At 42.8% G+C, this 14,907-nt stretch overlaps 1 protein-coding gene across 2 annotated transcripts; it reads right to left on the minus strand.

Moving 5' to 3' along the window:
* Nucleotides 1–1,252: 1,252 nt before the first annotated feature.
* AURKA (aurora kinase A) lies at nt 1,253–14,118 on the minus strand. 2 transcript variants are annotated; one of them, XM_033153583.1, is made up of 9 exons: nt 14,057–14,118; nt 12,577–12,636; nt 12,057–12,321; nt 9,740–9,818; nt 6,630–6,821; nt 5,353–5,491; nt 3,746–3,894; nt 2,412–2,586; nt 1,253–1,848 (listed from the first exon to the last, which is right to left on the minus strand). In XM_033153583.1, exons 2-9 carry the CDS (start codon nt 12,628–12,630, stop codon nt 1,657–1,659), a joined length of 1,245 nt encoding a protein of 414 aa, XP_033009474.1. In that variant the 5' UTR covers nt 12,631–12,636; nt 14,057–14,118; the 3' UTR covers nt 1,253–1,656. The 2 variants fall into 2 exon arrangements, with proteins under 2 accessions (XP_033009474.1, XP_033009473.1); XM_033153582.1 differs by having other exon boundaries at nt 13,943–14,113.
* Between the last annotated feature and the right edge of the window lie 789 nt (nt 14,119–14,907).

A 14,907-nucleotide genomic window follows, 5' to 3' on the forward strand; every position in this document is an offset into this window, starting at 1 on the left:
CCCACAAATGTTTCAATTCATACCTTTATAATAGCCTTACATGCTTGCACACGGCATTGTAGGAATGCCTCAGTGAGACCTTTGGTTAAGAACTTAATTCGTTCCAGAGGTCCATTCTTAACCTGAAACAGTTCTTAACCTGAGGTGTGCTTTCACTAATGGGGCCTCCTCCTGCTGCTGGCGCACGATTTCCGTTCTTATTCTGGGGCAAAGTTCTTAACCTGGAGCAACCACTTCCTGGTTAGCGGAGTTTGTAACCTGAAGTGTCTGTAACCTGAGGTACCACTGTAAATTTAAGTTATGAAACCATACTCAAATAATCCAACAATAACAGTTACAGGTAGGTTGCCGTGTTGGTCTGCCATAGTCAAAATAAAATAAAATAAATTCCTTCCAGTAGCACCTTAGAGACCAACTAAGTTTGTTCTTGGTATGAGCTTTCGTGTGCATGCATCTGAAGTTAGGTAAGTAACTGTGCAGTGTATCTGAAGAAGTGCTACTGGAAGGAATTTTTTATTTTATTTTGTTTTAATCCAACAATAAGTTTAAGTTTTATTATTTGCACCACTAAGTAAAGATGCTTAACCCTGTAACTTTACAGAAGTCTCTCTCTTCCCCCTTTAATATGGTTTTAATAATCAAGAACACTAGTTCTGTCTTGATTTCCAAGACTAGTTCAACTAGCGTATTTATTCCACTTGGACATTTAAGCAATACATTCTTCAAGTTACTGTTAAGTCAGGAATGGGGAAAATCCACCTTGCAGGCCCAACACTATTCCCAATTTGGCAAGAGGCCAGTTTCCCCAAATGCCCACCTCCCCCACACCTCATGTGATGTCAGATGTGGGATAGGTAGAGATACAACTGGATTGACTTACAAGCGAGGTCCTAGTGCAGAATGCCAGGTGACTGACAGGTGGATCAGCCCATGGGGCTGGGAACCAATAAGGATCTGGCCTGTTAGGCCAGAAAGGTTCCCCGCCCTGGCATAGGCAGATGTGAAAAAATACAGAAAAGATTTAAGTATCAAAGGCAACTTCAAGCAAGGTATACAGAATCAGTGTCAGATTGCATTTTGTAATGGATCTTTGCTAGCCAGTAAGCATAATTGTATTATTGGCAAATTTGGTACACCAATCAGAATGTGTGGGTGCTTAGAATGACCACTAAACCGACCATTTTGGTAGCATAAAGAAGTTGTCTTGTTATAAAAAAAACTTTATTTTAAACTTAAAAATGCCTCACCTAAGGAAAAGAACAACTGAAGAATACAGTTACACTCAAAGGCAGATTCCATTCGTTACACATGTGTTTCGAATGTTATCTTGTGAAGACATGCTGCTTCATAAACTGCTTCATATTGCACAATAATCCATGGCTCAGTTTCATGATGCTATCAAAAAGGGGCCAAAAGGGAAATGCCAGCCATGAACATAAGACGAACCAGCTATGCCTCAGAGTGGCATGTGCAAAGAGGACTTCAAGCAAGTTAGATATTGAGAAACTGCTTTATGACCTGATTTGTAAGGTTCATGATCAGAGCTTACGGTGCGATAAGCTCTGCCTTTTGAGTCCAACTGGATTACCTTTTGAGTCCAATTGGCTGGATTACCACAGATCTCATTGGAACTACTTTGTTCCTGGGAACTACATGCTATGACTGGATATTCTTAGTAGTGGTAGTTTCAGCAATTTTATGCTTGGGAGTTTTTGTAGAGCTTGCAATAATCCATTGATGTTTGAGCACCTCCTCCAGTGGCAGCCTGTGGAATGGATTATGCTTCAGCAGCTTCGAAATCAGATTCTGAGCACCTTCTGTTACAAATGGAGGAAATTTGTACTCTACCTTTAAACCAAAGAAATAGTCATCATTAGACATGTTGCTATGAAAGCATGCATGCAAGGTGCATGAACTATTAAGTATAACCATTACACTCCCCCTTCACTATACATTAGTAATCATGGTTTTTCTCTAGTGTTTTTGCTTAGCAGTCCCTTCCTGCGCCACTGTAGGTTCTACTTAACTAGTGTTCTCCCATACTTCTATTTTTGAACTAGCTCAGAGAAATTGTTCATGCCTGTCTGTCCTAGGCTGCTTTTACATGGTGGACTGCAAGTGGGAAACTTGCAAATTGAGCAAGTAAGTGTGCCAGAGGATTGCACCTCAAATCTTGCAACCGAACCTGTTGGGGAGGACAACCTGGATTTACCAGAATTCAAAAAAATACTAAGACAACACATTTAAAAAGCAGAAATTCTAGTTCTTTAATTGAAAATTCCTGAACTAAAGTCAATGATATTAGGCCCCAAACCTGGAAAGTACAAGTTCCACAACAGCTAGTTGAGAGTTAATTCCTATACCATGAAATGCTCAGATTCTAAACCACGCAGCATTATAATTCAACTTACCTTTGAAATGGCTCTGTATGTTTCCTGGTATGTGTCTGCCTCAAAAGGAGGCTTTCCTACTAGGAATTCATAACACAAGACACCAAGACTCCATAGATCAACTTTTTCATCATGTGTTCTCCCTTCAATCATTTCAGGTGGTAAGTAGTCAAGGGTACCACACAGAGTCGACCTCCTAGAAAACAAAAATGATGCACAACTGAAGGTTGTCACATACAACTATTAAGATATTTCCCCATGCACTCATCTAGATCTGCATTCATGATTTAACACTTTCTAAAGCACTTTGTCCATGAATAGAAGCTTAGTATTAACACAGATTGGATTTCATCCAATAGCTAATTGCTCAAAATCACAGTCTCTTACCTCTGTGACTTTTAATTCCTAAATAGCAGACTCCGGTGGAGAGTGCTGATAGAATCACAGCTAAGATGAGGCCACTAAGAAACAGGAATGTATTGGAATGCTTTAGGAACACTGAAGTTTGCAGAAACATTAAAAAAAAAAACATTGAAACACACCAAGAGGGCAAAATACATGAATCATAGAGTTGGAAGAGACCACAAGGGCCATCCAGTCCAACCCCCTGGCAAGATGAGACTTGAGCATGCTCCGTAACCATGCAATATTGAATGTCAATTGCAATAAAAAAGAAATCTGAGGTAAACTGGGTGGTATGGGATTGAAATGTCCTGTTTCAGCTCCTTGCAGCAGTATACAGTATACTGGAGGAAGGCATGCCTGATGTTCAACCTGAACAAGAGCATCCCTTCTAGGGATATACTACAACACTTGCTTGATACCCTTGTAATCTAAGTAATATTCTCAATTAACAGTAGTTTCCCTAAACTCGATTCTTATAATCAGAGACTAATGCTAAGCTATTTTCACAAAGTTACAGGTGGGTAGCCGTGTTGGTCTGCCATAGTCGAAACAAAATAGGAAATTCTTTCCAGTAGCACCTTAGAGACCAACTGAGTTTGTTCTTGGTAGGAGCTTTCGTGTGCATGCACACGAAAGCTCATACCAAGAACAAACTCAGTTGGTCTCTAAGGTGCTACTGGAAAGAATTTCCTATTTTATTTTCACAAAGCTTACTGCCTACAGAAACAAAACAATTTCCTCTTAGCCAGGTTCTGATTCTGTTGTTCTGTCTCCACAGTACCGAACTTCTTCAGCTCTCAGAAACTCAGGTCAGTGAAGCATGAGACTCAGATTAATTTCAGGATTGTGGATTTGAGCCCCACATTGGGCAAATGATTCCTGCATTGTAGTGGGTAGGTCTAGATTATGCTCTGGTCCGTTCCAACTCTACAATTCTATGATTCCCTTACCTGGAGGATGGAGCATGCACAGACCATCCAAAGTCAGCAATCTTTAGCTCTCCATTTGATCCCAGCAGCAGGTTTTCAGGCTTTATGTCTCTATGAATTACTCTTTTCGAGTGGCAATATAATAACGCATCTGCCAGTTCAGTGATATACTGTAGAACAAATGAAGATTACAAATATAAGGAGTTCAATCTAAGCATTGTTCAAGCTATGTAAATGCCTAAAATACATGGGTAAAATGGTAGAAAATGTTTCTTGGTGTAGGTGTATCAATAACATGCTGCATCACTGATGCAAGCAAGTCCTTAATATGGGACAAAAACCTTTAGACACACCTAATTCAAGACTCTTTCCCACAGCCAAGTACGAAGAACTAAAAACATTAGACGCCAAGCTGGATTAGTATAGCCCTCAACATAGCTTCTTCCTCATAAACTACTTTTAATACCATATTGGCGCAAATATAAGCCGCACCTATAAAATTAGAGGGGGGGGGGAGAGAAAAAAATACCCGAATATAAGTCACTCTATTCCTCACCGCTCCCGGCTGCATATGGGGGGGGGGGGAGGTGGAGGAGCCAGACTGCGTTGCCAGTGGCCTTTCCCCTTACTCGCTCTGTCCCTTCCCAGCCTTGGGGGAGAGGACGGGGGACTGCATAGCTGTCAACTTTTCCCTTTTCTTGTGAGGAATCCTATTCGGAATAAGGGAATTTCCCTTTAAAAAAGGGAAAAGTTGACATCTATGGGGACAACGCACAGGGCGGGCGCTGCTTTGCAGTGCTCCTGGTACTGTTTGCCCTGTACTCCTGGTTGCATACCATAAAGTTGCTAATATAAGCCGCACTAACTTTTCACAGTCGGAATTTGGGGAAAAAGTGACGCTTATATTCAGGCCAATACAATAATGGACATTTCTGCCCCAACCAATCTTGCTCCAACAACTCCATAGGCTTCATCTGCATGCACACCAAGCACGGTCCTGTAACATGCAACCTGCCATGTAGCCTTGCCAAAGACTGACACATATAAATGTCCTATTTATTCCAGTGAAATTCCTCCCATCCTATTTTGGGATATTCTTTACTGGAAAAGCCAACCTAGCAGTTCGAAAGCATGCCCAAAAGTGCAAGTAGATAAATAGGTACCGCTCCGGTGGGAAGGTAAACAGCGTTTCCATGCGCTGCTCTGGTTTCGGTGTTCCGTTGGGCTAGAAGCGGCTTAGTCATGCTGGCCACATGACCCAGAAAAACTGTCTGCAGACAAACACCAGCTCCCTCAGCCTGTAAAGCAAGATGAGCGCCGCAACCCCAGAGTTGTCCGCGACTGGACTTAACTGTCAGGGGTCCTTTACCTTTTTTACTGGAAAAGCTATGAACTTCTCAACTCCACAAAACTGAGGAAACATACTTTACTATTTATACTGATATTGTTTCCTACTTTTAGACCAGCGAAACAAAGCTGTTTAGTATAACCCTGGCTCAAGTCAGTGAAAGAAGAATCTACTCTATCATGTCCTTCTCCAAGAAAGTTTGGTGCTAAAAATGCAGTTTTAGCTTCAAATGTGGTCACATACACAGTTCTGAAAAAATATCCTCACAAGGTCAACATACATTAGCAGTCCGTTCCTCGTCAAATTTAGTAAGCCTTTGGAGTTCTTTGTACACTTCTCCACGTGGTGCATATTCCAGGATTAGGTAGACTCTTGTTGCATCATGGAAGTAGCCATAAAGTCGGAGAATATTTGGATGCCTACAAGTAAGTATATGTATCTTTAATAATGAGTGAGTTTTGGATTTGATATCCCGCTTTATCTCTACCCTAAGGTGTCTCAAAGCGGCTAACAAGCTCCTTTCCCTTCCTCCCCCACAACAAACACTCTGAGGTGAGTGAGGCTGAGAGACTTCAGAGAAGTGTGACTAGCCCAAGGTCACCCAGCAGTTGCATGTGGAGGAGCGGGGACGCGAACCTGGTTCACCAGATTACAAGTCTACCGCTCTTAACCACTACATTTTTAAATGAAGTGCACATAATTCTCCATGCCTCCCTCAATCTGCCTACAATTTGCTAAATAAATAAAAGTATCATGTGAGAAATTCTGTAACCACCACCAAGTTAGTTAGAGCAGCTGTGGCTAGGAGTGCGCTTTACCAGCTTTGTCTGGTTTGCCAGCTATGGCCATTCTTGGATGAGGATAGTATGACCAGTGTTGCCCAAGTGTCAGTAACTTTGATGCTGAATTACTGCAATGTACTCTGTGTGGGGCTGCCACATAGAATGTGGCAGCCAGATTGCTAATGGGGGCACGTTGCAAATAAAATGTGACACCATTTTATATAACATCTACACTGGGTGCCTATCTGATGAGCCAGGCTCAATGTCCCTTTATTTACACAAACCCGAAGAACTTATATTCAGGATACCTTAGGGGCTGCCTAAATCTGAGCTTGATCACTGGGAGCAACGACAGGAGTGTCATTGGTCATTTGACATCAGCATGAAATAGACCCTTTAGTGTCATCAGCCTAGTCCTATGGAAAATTCTGCCAAAGGAGATTCAGCAGGCACCTGTTTCAACCTTTTAACACCTGCTTAAAGCTTTTCTGTGCTGCCAGGCATATGCATGCAATTAAGAAAACATCTTTCCATAATAGTTTATTGCCTCTAAATTTCTACTTGCTTTTATTATATATTCTTGTAAACTGGATTGATTTTTTATGATATAGCATTGTGCGTGTGTGTGTATATGTGTGTGTGTGTGTGTGTGTGTGTGTGTGTGTGTGTACACACACAAACACAAATAAATGTGGAATGCTTCTAAAAATAAAATTCTGCTTAAGATAGCAAACATAGAAACCCATTCAAAACGGACATTTAAAATCAATCTTACCGAAGATGAGACTGTATTTCTACTTCTCGCCGCAGTTGATGTTCAACACCTGCTTTTTCCAGCTGTGTTTTAAATAAGACCTTCAGCGCCAAGATGAATTTGCTCTCCTTTTCACGAGCCAGATATACATTTCCAAATTTTCCTTTTCCCAGAGGACGACCAATTTCAAAGTCATCAAGAGACCATTGTTTTCTACAAAACAAAGCTATTATTTAGGTTACTGCCAGGCAATACAGCTGCCTCTCTGAAGTGAGAAGTTAATTTCATGCATATGGTCCTGTCCCAAAAACTTGCTGGCAATTATAAGGCATTCAGTAGCATAACATGCAAAAGTTTGTTGTTTCCAGTATTTTTGCTTACCTCTGCACAGTATTGTGTAAACACTTTGTTTGAGGAAGTATATTGACAAAGCCCACCTTCCTCATATTCAGATTATACCACAATCTAAGAGCTTTACTAAATCAGACCAAGGGCTCATCTAGTCCAACATTCCTTTCCAACACAGGTTGATTAGATTTTATTTACTTGAGTATTTCTAAACTACCAATTCTGGAAATGAATTCCACAAGTAACTTCATACAGTGTACTTCACACAATACACTATTGAAGACGACTCAGAAACAGTCAGATGACTGGTTGCAGTTCCATTTGGCTCTTATAACCCGTTTTAAAACAACAGCATTCATTTTGCCTGTTGGTTCCAGGCTCAATTCAAGGTATTCACAATAGTACTTAAAACTCTAAACAAGTTAGGCCCCAAATATCTGAAAGACCACTTCTCTCCTTACAGATTCTCACAGATCTTAAGAGTGGCAGAAAGAGCCCTCTTGGTACCTCTATCATCCTCAAAAGTACATGGGTAGCTGCCTGGGAAAAGGCATTCTGTCACAGCCCTTAAGCTGTAGAACTCCCTCCCCACAGAGGTGCATCTGGCAGCTTTCTTATGCAGCTCTTTTTGGATGCCAACAACAAACCTCTTTACCCCAGCCTTTGAGATCTAAGATACAGTGGTACCTCTGGTTACAAACGCTTCAGGTTACAAAGTCCACTAACCCGAAGTAGTTACTGCAGGTTGCGAACCCTGCATCTGGATGAGAATGGAAATTGTGTGCTGGTGGCGCGGCGGCAGCAGGAGGCCCCATTAGCGAAAGCGTGCCTAAGGTTAAGAACGATTTCGGGTTAAGAACGGACCCCCAGAAGGAATTAAGTTTGTAACCCGAGGTACCACTGTAAATATTTTTTTGGACCTACCCCATTCTTCTAATTTGTTTTAAACTGATTTTAATATTGTATTTTTAAACTGTTGTAACCTGCCCTAGGTACCGGACAGGTAAGAAATCATAAATTATGAATTAGGTATTACTACTATGAATTACACTTAAAGCCCCATCCTAGCTCTAGGGTTTATCTACCCACTTTTTACTGCATCCAAAGTTGTATGAGTCTTTGTCCATGTATCCCCAACTCAAGTCACTTAAAAAAAAAAAAAAACAACCAACAACTTCATTCACATCAGTGTGGCTTTATCTGTGCCACTATACCCAGCTGACATTGGTTCCATGACCAAGTTCCTCAAATCTTACCAGGTTCTGAGTGTGGTGCTGACGGCAAGATTTCAGGTTAGATGCCCATATGGGACAGCTGCGTATTTTTGCATTGCAGGGTTATTAGACTAGACTAGATGATCCTCAGGATCCCTTCCAACCCCACAATTCTATGATTATTCAGAGTAGGTAGGTTTATTTTCTGTCCTTCAGGGCATAATGTGCAGTACTTAATGCTTCCTTATTGCAGTGGTACCTCTGGTTACGTACTTAATTCGTTCCGGAGGTCTGTTCTTAACCTGAAACTGTTCTTAACCTGAAGCACCACTTTAGCTAATGGGGCCTCCCGCTGCCACTGCGCCGCCAGAGCACGATTTCTGTTCTTATCCTAAAGCAAAGTTCTTAAACTGAAGCGTTATTTCTGGGTTAGTGGAGTATGTAACCTGAAGCGTATGTACCCCAGGTACCACTGCATATGTAATTTAGCCATTTTACTGTACATTTCTCCAGTGCAGTAAGCAAAATGGGACAAGAGCATCTAGGCCATTATTGTGCCAAACACCATTTCAAACACTCAGTTCCAAGATTTAAAATATGCAATATAAATCACTCTTGCATCTCTGCCTGTGCATGAAAGAAAATTTAAGTGCACTGGTTAAGATTTAAAGTCAAATGGTGGAAATGCAATTCATAAATCACATTTCCGTCTTTCTGCAGTTTTCATCTTTGAAATCACCATCTGTGTTTTGCAAGAATGCAGGGTTAGTCAGCATGCATTTCCCCTTCTTTACTTAGTCTGGAATTCCTGCTAGTTCGAATGAGCATATTGGTTAATGTTGTTTCAGAATTCCAAGGTTTCTGACACAGGACTTTTCTCAACAACTGAAGTGTGGATTAATCACGCCTCTGTCTTCGATGATTAATCTGCACTCTGCCTATACTTTCTTACCAGTTTAACCAACAGAGGTTAGTCTAATAGCCCTATAAATCCCTGTATTCCTGCATTCAACTCCATAGAGCTGTATCCAAAGCCATAGAAAAGATGCTTGCACAAGGGAAATACTCTGCACCCTGAAAAGAATGTGGGGATTAGGGGATCTTCAAGAAAGCCCCGGGGTGTCAGATAGGGCAGCTTGTGTGTGAAGCTCCTCCCATGCCCAATTCCTCACTCCTCATGTTCCTGACCTTTCACAAGCATCCCCCAACCCCCAGAAGAGGCTTTAGGGCAGGGGGGCAGAAGGCCACAGCAGAAAGGAGGGATTCTACTTGCCAATGAAATCTTGTGCTCATGCCGGCACTGGATGCAACCCAGACTTGAGTACAACTGTGCATTTCAGAATGCACTTCAAACACAACATAAACTTCAATGAAGACCAATAAGCTGAAGCAATTAGAGGTTATCTGAAAATATATCCAGCTTTTAATTCTTCTTTAAGGATATTTTACTAAAATGTTGTACATTTTCTCAAAGCATCCCATTTTAATTATCTGAGAGACCATCAGTAACAAAAAAAACCCCCATCTTCCTACAAAAAAATATGGAAGTAAATGAAGTATACAACTTACTTTTTGGTCTCACTGTTTGGATTTGACACCCCTTTTGCCTCTTTCTTCTGATTTGATACACCTGGTTCAGGGTTTTTTCCTGCATGTAGAAAAGTTCAATACTCTTCATAAGCTCAGACTTTATGAAGCGACACTGCTCTCTAGCAATCTGTTTTAAAATGTCCCTCTCAGAAGGTGAACTTCATGCTTTATATCCAGCACACAAAATAAAAAACTATCTTCAACTGAAAACCATGCAGACCAATCAATATTCTGAATATAAGCAGCTTGAGTAGTAGTCCTGCACTTACTTGCCACATATGTACCCGCCCCCCTCGGAAGCTGGTGAAGCTCACACAAAAGCTCCTAGCTCAAGACCGGTAAGTGGCATTTGGGAAGCTCACAATCTGTTTCCAAGTCCTCCCACCTGCAATACAAAGGATTGCAGATGCTTTCTGCAGAGTGTATCTAGGTCATTTACACCATTGACTAAGTAACACTCCATGCCACCATCTCAATGAACTGGAGCCTAAGCTTCTACTGGGAAGTACCCCCAGGCAGGGCTGTTTTTACCTAGGGGTGCAAGGCACCTGGGTGCCAAATTCTAGGGTGCACGAGGTGCCTGCTGCTGAAGACGCCTAATATTATGTTACCTATTGTATTGAGCTGCTATGCGGCAGCAAGGTCAGTGGCACCTTTGACATGAATGATCTTGTGCCAGTGGCAGGCAGGCGGCGTGAGATCAGTCGTGTCAAAGGTGCCGCTGACCACGAGGAATCTCAGCTCAAGCCATCCAAGTTTGCCCTGCTTAAAAACTTCCAAGGGAAGGAGTCAAGAGTGCCCACCACCTCCCGTTTCCTGCGGGAAACTCTGCTCACTTGATCTGCGTCTCCCCCCCCCAAGCCATGATCCGCCTGGACGAGGAAGAGCCCAAGTTCGATTTCAATTTCCTCTTTGAGTTTAATTAGAGCAATGAGGGTGCTGGCAGCAAAGGTGGGTGGCAAGGCAACGCCCTCCGACCTCCCGGGATTTAAGGTGGGGGGGGTGGAGTGGGAGAGATAGGAGGTTAATTTATTTGCAGAACGTTATATATAGAGGTTCTGGGACAGAGGAAGAAGAGTCTTCACCAGAGGCGGAGCTGAGGCATGGAAGGAGGGAGCCATCTGGAGGCGCCTCCTGTGGCTGCGATGCAAGCATCTCTCTCCCTTCTTTCCCCTAAGGGACGGGTCAGTTTGGGGGCTAAACTAAATTTGGGGGCACTGGGTATATCTTTGAACCCTGGCGGCGCATATGCTAAAGATGGCTCTGCCCCAAGAGCAGGTTCCTATTCGTATTACATTCCAGCTAATGACCACAAGGAGACATTCAACAATTTCTTGCTTCTCTCTGGAGCCATTGGGTACCTTGAAAATCTGCTCTGGAATGTTAAGGATCATGCCATGAATTGGCCTTCCCTGGATCAATTATACAAGTGAAAGGGTTGTTTTGTCTAAGACATCCACATATTAGCTGCCAGCTGGGCATTCTAGGAACTGAGAATAGGGCCCCAGTGCAAAATGTAATACAGGCAACCCTGTTTTGGACAGCGGTTATGTTCCAGGTCATAATGCATGTCGGCAGAGGGCACATAAGCCTACCCCATCCCCATCACCCCCTCTTCCAGATTGAAAACAGCCTGCACGTACACAAAACAGGAGTTGCCTGTACATATTACAATTGAAATATTGTTTCCTATCAAAGAGACCTAATTTTCTGAGCCTAATTCAAGGTACTTGCCTTGATATTAATGCTTTACATGATTTGGGTCCCAAATGCCTTCAAGAGCATCTATGTGCCAATTAGGACATGACAATCTGCAAAAGAAGCTCATCTTGTATGGTGCAATTGCCGTTGGAAGTGCAGAGAACTGATGGTATATAGAGGTGCATCAGGCAGTATCTCTTTATGGCTTTAGGTGCACACTAAAGGCATATCCCTTTTTGACCTTTGACAGTTGAAGTACCATCTGGTTTGTTATGTTGTATGGCATATCATTTTGGGGTGGGACTGTTTTATTGCATTATATTATCTTTAAATGTAACCCACCTTGATACCTTGTTAGCATCCAAGCCCAAGTTGCTACTCAAGTAGGTCATTATGCAATGTGGTGTTTTTTCCTTACAGTAATTTTGTTTTCTCTGGGGTTTTTTGCAGTAATTTGGTTTCTCTTATGAATTTCTAAGGTCCTAAGTCACCTAGCAACTTCGTGACTTTATAACCATTTTAGTATGAACTTTACACAGAATAGCAACCAACACATTTGTTACAGAGGTGGACACATTTGAAAAGCACTATTTACCAGACACAGAGGGCTGCCGAGACGTTTCAGTGGCTTTACTTGGACCTAGACTCCTAGATGTTGGTTGAACAAGAAGTTTTGGTTGATGCTGAGTTAACTGTTTGGGACGTTTTGCACTGACAATAGTAGTTTTCTGTGCCTGAGGCCGAATAGGCACCCGCTGAGCAACATTTAAAGCAGTCAGAACACGCTGCTGTTGGACTTCAATTCCAGGTGTCGGGTTCTGGGTCACAGGAACCCGTCTTGCACCATCCACAATAGCTGCCTGATTTTTTAAAAAAACAGCAACAGTAAATATCATGCATAGCAGGCTAAGAGATCTCACATCCTAGTTTGTCTGAACTGACCAACTTGGTCTTAAATAGATGGGGAACATTACTCCACATGTTAATTATTCACTCCAGCACTAATATATATATCACATCAGTATTGGTCACATACAAAAATAACCAAGTAAGAACTGTAGCTCTGATTAACAAAGCCAAGATTTACAATGCTCAATATCTGAAGATCACTTTACCTTGCCATTATGAGCTGAATGAGCATTCAGATTCTCTTTAGAAGCTGTGTCCATTATTGCCTGGAGAAAATGAAATTCAGTTATTCAACATGCGTAAAACACGAAATTAAAGTTATTTAAAGCTCTTACTTCTATAATCTAGGCACCAATGATTCTAAAACCAGTGAGTCTGACATATTGGATAAAATATACAATTCTATGCCTGTCAAAGCAGTGAGGCCCCCAAAACATTAATCCCACTTCTTGATAATATTTAGGCAGCTTAAGAGAAGCAAATAAGGACACACTAGAATTCCCTGATGCAGCTCATACCACCCAATATTTGGAAATGCCTGAAGATTTTATCACTGCCCAGAAGGTTTTTCCATTTTAAGATCTGAAGGAGCAAACAAGCTATATTGATAAACTTGATATGGAAGAAATTCTTAATGCTTGCCACAGAGGTGGATTATTGGCAATTACAATATGCGGGTTGTCCCAGAGGGTGAAGCCCAAGTAGGTAAATGGGCCAAAGTGTAGCTCGTTTGTTTTTGCTTATACAGCAGAAATGATGGGGTTGTGTTTTATGGATGTGAGAAAGGAAGAAAATAACTTTTTTATTGAAATAATGCAAACACTAATAAACTATAAATAAATAAAACTGGGTTATCCCCACAATTGGAAGGATCTCTGCTACTAGGACTATATATGCATGTATCTTAAGAGTGAAGTGCAGCTTTGGTTTTTCCTAGGAGTAGGGAGAGTTGAAAATGTGCTCAAACATTTGGAAAACCTACAGCTTCACAGCAGTCCTTGGGCCTCTTTACATAGTGTTTATCCCCATACGTTTTATAAGCCCCTTTATTCTCTAACTCTTCAAAACTACTTCACAGCCTATGCCACACAACCTTGTTTCTTTGTTCTGATGAAACTCAAGCTTGTAACATGTAACTAATAAAAATTGAAGATTACAGTTGATCCTTGGGGTACCTCCAAACCAGTGATTTTTTTCAGGTAGTACTCATGGGTATTCTAGGGGGGAAAGCACTGCTTCAAACTACGGTTTTTAAGTACATTGCACCCCACCCCCCAAAAAAAACCTGGGAGCTGCAGTTTACATCTCCCAGAGCTACAATTCCCAGCGCCCTTAACAAACCAGTTCCCAGGAATCTTGGGAAAGGGGAAAAGATGTGGTTTCAGTGTATACGGTGCATGCAACCAAGCACTGAGGTCTCCTCAATTGGGATCAGACAGCCTAACCACACTATGCGACACTCCCTCTCTCATTCTACGCAGAAGAAACAGGGCTTTCTAGAAGTTTCCTTCGTGCTGGGCACCTATCCCACCCCAGAGCCATTCAAGCCATTTATGAGCTCACAATTTTTACCAGAAGCGCTACGGCTCTCTGGGATGCGCCTTCCCCCTTTACTCACGAGTCGTAACCACTTTCCTTAACGACACCCCGAAACCAGACCCCGACGCAGGCAGGCAGGCCGATTACCTCCCGATTCCTGCGCACTCCAGAGTCCTCGGCCGCCTACCCTGCGCGTTCCTCCAACAGTCTCCGGAGGTATTTGAATTCAAACCTTAGCCCGCCTCCTCCGCAACGCTCTTTAAACCGCCGCCGCGCTCCTATTGGCGGAGTTCACCCTGTTGTCGACGTGGCTACCGCTCGCTGATTCGTTGGTCTCCGCAACCACCGCTCCGCCCATTCGCGGGTTTCTAACTGTCACCTTTGAGGGAGAGCGCTGTCCTCGCGATCATTTGCCCATGCAGAGAGAGAGAGAGAGAGAGAGAGAGGCTAAGCAGGATACGCTCTCAGAGTAGCGCGCGAGCTCTTTTTTAGAAGGCGCGCAATACGCTGGTTGCGTAAACCTGTCGTACAGGGCCCATTGCTTTCCCCCCTTACTTTAGTGGCGCATCGCCTCACCGCGCAGCCCCGACGGTGGCGACGGCAAAAATCTCGTATCCTCCGCCTCATTACAGTGTGACGGACAACTAAGACTGAGAGTTGGGTCTATTCCTACCCCCAGTCTCTACACTTTGGGGCCGAAGCCCCCACTTTGAAAGACTTGAGTGAGGCGGCTCCTGTGAGGGCAGCTGCCAGCCCAACACTGAAGGGCTGGTTTTTTTGTGACAATGAAACTCGCTTGAATGTCCAGAGGGAAACTGAACGTGGTCAGATGCCACGACATATTTTCAGGGGGAAACGTGACAGGCCAGCAGAAGTGCAGCTCTGCACCTTGGCAGGGAAGGGGAAAAACAGACAATGGGGCCTGCCATTTTGCATGAGGGGTGACTCTCCCTAAAACCAAGAGTTCACCACGCCGAATTTGAAAGAACATGTGAATG

This window comes from Lacerta agilis, chromosome 6 (genome assembly GCF_009819535.1).
Source record: "Lacerta agilis isolate rLacAgi1 chromosome 6, rLacAgi1.pri, whole genome shotgun sequence".
Taxonomy (NCBI): Eukaryota; Metazoa; Chordata; class Lepidosauria; order Squamata; family Lacertidae; genus Lacerta; species Lacerta agilis.